Source organism: Strigops habroptila, chromosome 9, assembly GCF_004027225.2.
Source record: "Strigops habroptila isolate Jane chromosome 9, bStrHab1.2.pri, whole genome shotgun sequence".
NCBI lineage: Eukaryota > Metazoa > Chordata > Aves > Psittaciformes > Psittacidae > Strigops > Strigops habroptila.
The window spans coordinates 18,940,792-18,946,791 of record NC_044285.2 but is presented as its reverse complement, the minus strand read 5'-3'; the positions used below and the strand labels follow the sequence as shown (position 1 = coordinate 18,946,791).

The 6,000-nt window shown below is 45.1% G+C and overlaps 1 protein-coding gene across 1 annotated transcript in view; it reads left to right on the top strand.

The window, feature by feature from the left end:
* Nucleotides 1-581: 581 nt before the first annotated feature.
* Nucleotides 582-6,000, top strand: part of ETFA (electron transfer flavoprotein subunit alpha) — a 29,252-nt gene continuing 23,833 nt past the window's right edge. Inside the window, exon 1 of the mRNA XM_030496774.1 lies at nt 582-669. Coding sequence (XP_030352634.1) covers nt 631-669 — 39 coding nt within the window. The 5' untranslated portion in view covers nt 582-630. The remainder of the gene's footprint in view (nt 670-6,000) is intronic.

Genomic DNA, 6,000 nt, shown 5'->3' with positions numbered 1-6,000 from the left:
CTGGCTGTGTGCCAACGCCACAGGGAAGGTGGCTGGGGGGATCCGGACACTGGAGGTCAGCCCTAGGCCTGGTGGTGCTCCCGGGGTCGGGAGTGCAGCCTGCCCACGCTGCGTGGCCTCCCGGGCTTCTGCTGGCCCCACAGCCGCAGATGAAGACTTTTCCTTTCTTTTTCCTTCACAAGGCACGTTTTTATTGGCTTGGACTAGTCTGGTCTGGAGCACTAACGTTCGCGTTCCCAACTCCGCTTCCTGTTGTTTTCTCCCTTTAAAAGGCTTTAACTCTTTGCGGAAGCAGCGCGGGAGCCCGAGGAGGTCGGTGCTGGTGGCCAGCTCGTTCAGGCGGGAGGGCGCGCGTGCCGTGGGGCGCACCGGTGCCCTTTGCCCCTCGAGGCGGTCGCGGGAGCGGCTCTGCGCTGCCCTTCGATGCCGCTCGGAGCGAGGGACGCGGACCCGGGCCCGGGCCCGGGTCAGACCGAGGATGTATGGCTCAGAGCCACCCGCCCATACCGGCGCCCGCGGGAGCAGGGGGCGCTCTGTACCGCTGCCCATTGGTCCGCCGCTCCGGCCAATGAGGCGGCGGGGCGGGGCGAGGCTCTCGCGAGAGCGGCGCGCGGCCGAGGCGGTGGAACGATGTTGCGGGCGGTCGCGGCGCAGCGCCTGCGGCGGGCGGTGAGTGCGTGAGGGAGCGCGGGCGGCGCGTGCCCCCTCAGCGCTGGGGCTCGGCGGCGGCCGGGTGTGGGGTGCCGGGGTCGTGCTCTCCCCTCCGCCACGGCCGGGTGGGCCCGTGCCCAGTGGGGCAGAGGTGGGGCGGGGCCGAGCTCCGCCGTCGGCCCGCCCAGCAGCGGTGGCCGAGGGGGTGTCCGGGGAGCGGGCACCGGGCGCCACCGGGGCCGAGCTCCTCCGCTGGGCCCCGCTTTTCTTCGTAGCGCGGCCGTTAGAGAAGTTTGAGTGCGTGCTGGGTGTTCAAAAAGAACTTTCCAGTGCTCGCTGCAGGCACTACGTCTTGTACGTAGTTATGAGGGAAGTCTTAAAGTTCTCCAAGTGCTCACTCTCGGCCGCCCTCGTACGGGACTAGCTGAAGAGGATTACTTTCCTTACAACTGGAAGAGGCTCTTGGAGTTTGTTATTTGAAACTCTGACAATGTTAAAAGGACATTTGCGGCTCAAGGAGAGGGTTTCTGGGGTTTTGAGAGGGTTAACACAGTGTTTCTCAGTCAGATGAGCACAGCTGTGCAGAATTGTAATTGCTTTAACTGTCACAGCCTGTGGACGAAGCTAATGTGAAACACTTGTTGCTTTTCGATGTTGACCTTCATACTGCTCAGCTGGGAGGAGTGCTGGGCTTTTGGAGGCCGTTTGCTGCTTGTGTCATGGTGACCGTGTTACCAAATTTAACAAGTAGGTGAACTCAAGGTTAGTTGAAGTAGATGATTCATGAAATGCCCCTGAATATCTGGTCAGTCTTGTAGCCTGCACTAGGAGACACTCCCTCCACCAGAACTGTATGTGGATAGCCCTTCTAAAAAAGCTAAAGTTTGTAAAGAAATTTCTTTTTCAGCGCTCTGAGGCTTTTACAGGGATTATAGGAATATATTAATTGGTTTCAGGTACTAAGAATGGCTTAAAAGGAGAGCAAAGATAGACAAGAACATACATGATTAGCTAATCTAACAATTATAACTGTTGTAACCGTGGCCATCTCTCGGTTGTTGTTAGGCTGTAGGCTTTGCAGAGCAAAGGTCTTGATGACCTCTGGAGCTCCCAGAACGTATGGTACTGCTATGTAAATAATACTTCACTCACAGTCACTGCACAACTCAGTTTCATGTCCTGGAAACATGAGGTCAGCTCCTTGTTTTTCAGCCATATGCATCTAAACTCACAAATGTATAAAAGCCAATAAAACATTGTGTGCATTGTCAGTGTGTGGGTAACAATGTGGTCTGGAAAGCTAACTCCAGCACTGCTAACATTCCTGCAGTTCAAGAGTGAATAGTCTAGAGAAAAACAGGATGTGAGAGGCCTGTAAAGTGTGAGCAACTAGGAAGGGTTGGAGTTACATAACTTAAATGTGAGGGCTGAGAAGGAGTATGAGACTGCAAGTACACAAAATCTTGGTGCAGAGATGGGAATAAGCCATCTAGTGAAGTCACTTTCAGTAGTGTTGTCTGTATTTCAGAACAGCTTTCTTGCTTTGATTTTTATTAGTGGTTTGCACAGGACATACCTGAAAAAGTTGATTTGGTAGTACATCTTTCTATTGCTTCTTCAGTTACTTTCTAATTTTAAGTCTTTATTGTGATTCCTAAATTAATCCTTTTTATTAGTGTTCTCTCTCCTTTCACACACACACCCCCCCCCCCCCCCCCCCCTTCCCCTTGTCTTTGCAGTTTTAGCTCTGTTTCAGTACAGGTGCCTTTAGTGTTATTTCTCTAGTTAGTGTTTCCTGGAGGTAAATAGCTGTCTCTTAGACCTCTTCCATAGCCAGATCTGTATAAAGGCTCTAGGAGAAGTACAAGCTTTATTGCTAGAGCTTCTTTCTTGCTCTGAGCTTCCCAAATTTTTTTTTCTTAATTTATTTTAGGTTTTGCAGCTACAAGACTGTCTATTAATAGAATTAGGCATTGCTTTATTGCATAGGGATGTAGCCATTATCTTCAATAATACCCCAATTCCTAGTTCATTGAGTTGGTTCTTGGGAATTTTGCCCAGTGATAATGGGTCTCTGAGATGCATAATTCCTACCAAGCAGCTCTCAGGCTTTAATTTCTGGCCAGCTTGCTTTTACAGCTAAGAAAGTCAGCTCTAAAGATGCCTTTTTGGGCCCATTTGTTAGGTGCTTTTGCTTTGTGAATTTCTATTGTGGTTTAATTGCTGGAAGTTCCAGTGGTTACTCTGATGAGGTTGGAGGCAAACTTCAGTCTCCTGAAGGGTGAAGTTTCTGACAGCCTATTTCGTGTTTGGAGTGTGGGGGCATGTAGAATACACCTGCTGGAGCTCTTGTGTTTTCTGGAAAGGCTTTCTGGCCATCCCATCTTTTGTTCATGTACCTGCCATGTCTAACTTAGAGAGCTTGTTCTGTGTATTCTGTGTTGCAACGAGCATCCTTGGAGTGGGCTGCAGGCAGTGAGCTATGGACTGTTGACTGTAGGGGCCACTGGTACCTGTCTGCTCACCAAACAGCGAGCAAAGATTTACAACACTTTTGTCTAGGATTTCCCAGATGTTAATACATGTGTTTTGTAGCATATAAGCAGCACATCCATTTTAAGAAGTGCTGGGCCTTGCTTCTGTGCTGTTCAGGTGACCTGTCTGTGTGCTGAAAGACCATCGTGTGTCCAGTTTGCACTGGCATTGCTGTGAAGAGTAGATCACCTGTGCAGATTGGATGAGTACTTTTAATGTGTGGGTTATCTATGCGCGTATACTGGGCACATCCAGATTTCTAATGTTTTGCTTGGACAGTAGCAGAGAGAAGTCTCAGTTATCTTGTCTAAAGTCTAGAAATTCAGATATGCTCAAATTTTTCACATTCTGCTTGGAGAACATTGCCGGATTTCTCAGGTGGGAAGCAAAAAGGTGCTTTGGGGAAACTTGAAGATAGATTCAGCGAATCCTTTGGTACTTCGCAAGTGGCTTAATTGATGCATACTGCACAAAAAGGTTAAGCTACCAACTTCTAGGCATCTGGAAGTCAGCAGCCAGGTTTGCTCTACAGTAAATGCTGGGGGTAAAGGGGAGGAGTTGGAAACTCCAGACCATTTCCTTCATGAATGTTTATTTTACTATGAACTGAATCATTGTCTGGAGTTTCCACCAGAGAGGAAATGTAGATGTTTGTTGTGGAGGGAACATAGGTGCCTAGCTTTGATTTATATCTAAACCTAGGGGAAATAAATCTCCAATTCTGCTGGTTGCTGGCAGGTGTGTTTCTCATAATTACTGGTGTGCTTGAGAAGCCATTCAATTGCCCGAGTTAGTAGGATGTTTAACTGTAGTTGATTTCTTTGGATAGCTTGATTATCCAGAGTTTGGTTTTTACCGGGAACCTTCTGTGGCACAAGCATCAGATGCTGTTCCCTCTCAAGGTGGTGTTTTCAATAGTTTGGTTGTTAGCTCTTTAGGTTGGTTGCTGTTAGCTGGTTAGGTTTATACTCAACCTTCATATTTTATCTAGGCTTCAAACTGGCCATCCTGCCCAAGCACAGGTGGAGAAATTATGTCAGTGAAATAATGGACTGTTCTTGTCAGCTGTGAGCTGGACAAGTTACTTCATCAGGAGAACTCCCTGTCCTCTTCATTGGCTCATTGCAGATTCTTAGTTTCCAGGAACAGATGTGACTGGATGAATTACTCTCTGCTTTTACTGCACTGTGTTTATTATAGCAAACAAAAATCAGTTTGATTTTTGTTTGTTTAAAATCGTTTAACATTTGTTAGTATAGTAAAATTCAGACCCACATAGGAATCTTATTTGTTATCCAGGAGTTTTACCCAAGATCTAGAATGTGACTTTTAATTGATTTTAAATCTGGTCTTGTCTTCATGTTCAGAAATGTCATGCAAGTAGGCATAAAGTGACCTTGTGGTAGGCAGTTCCCACAATTATGTGGGATTATCAGTTTAGAAATCATGCCTAGTTAATGCTGTAATATCCAGCCTGCTGAAGCAACATACATTATTCTCATTCTTTTTGCCTAAAAAAAAAACCAAACCAAAAAACTACTGATTTTTTTTTTTCCTTTTTTTTTTTTTTTTTTTTTCCCCCAGTTTATTCTAGAGTTGCTTGACAGGATGATATAGAGCTCCTCTGATGGTGCAGTACTTATTTAGGGAAAGAATCATAATACAGTCAGAATTGTGTGCTTAAAATGCATGTGGCTCCCCTTGGAAATTTGAAAACTTCAGAGTCTTTCAGGAGTGTGGTTCACTTTGCTCTGCAACATGGCTATAAATCATTGGAAAAGTGGGCTTTTTGCCACAAAAGCATGGATTTATTCTTCAAACGGTGACTAAAATCTCGTAACTTTTATTGCAAATGATGTATAAAACATAATCAAAAATACGGTGTCTGATCTGTATTGGCAATAAATACTTTTACTGGCAATTGGCTTCAAACAATCTTAGAATCTTTAATCATAACAAGTAACCTTAAGCATAAAAGATGAAATGCAGAGCACTTCTGTTAGGTTCCTTGTTGTTTTAATCCAAACAACAAATTACAGTCCTGATTCTGCAGAAACTTACCTTTGTATTTATATTTTTACACTGTGATTAGCTTCAGGGAAGTCCTCGGGATTCGTGTTTAGCATGTTGGTAGGCTTTGTGTGGTTGAAGTCCAACTTCTAGCCTCTTGGATTTTCTGAAGCTTTTTTCTAGTTTGGGTGGTGGGTAAGTGAGTATTTGGCATGAGGGAAAATGGGGTCAGAATATATGTTTTTAAAAGTAGCATTTGGCTGTGCAGTCTGTAGCATTGTGTTACTATTTGTGCCATGGTCATTAATTAATACATTTTGTTTTCCATGTGTTACATTACATTGATCATAACTTGAGTATTGATTTAGCCTTTATGTAGGATACACAGAGACTTGAAGGGATAATAGTCCCATTCCCACCCCAAACCCTTTCCCTATGCTAGTATTAGTCTTGGAGGAATAATGCTTTTTCCAGGTTCACCTGAAAAGTAGAGAGGAAAGTTTCAGAGCTTAGGATATTTTGGTTTGGTTTCATGGTAATTCTCTACTTTCTCCCTGCCCCCCCCCCTTTCATTTTTTGCTTTTGAAGTTAAAATCTGTGAATTGGGGAAATTATTATGTAAGGACCATTAAATTGTGGTGGTAGACTAAGTGGTTAAGTGTCAAACGTTTTAAAGAACAGAAATACAAATGAACCTGATGCTTACCAACAGTTCTATCAGTGTGTTTTCAGGCTGTGAGCCCTTGCTGCTATTTGCCATTGTGCCATTGCATGCAATTTTGCTTTTATAGATAACTGAAGTGT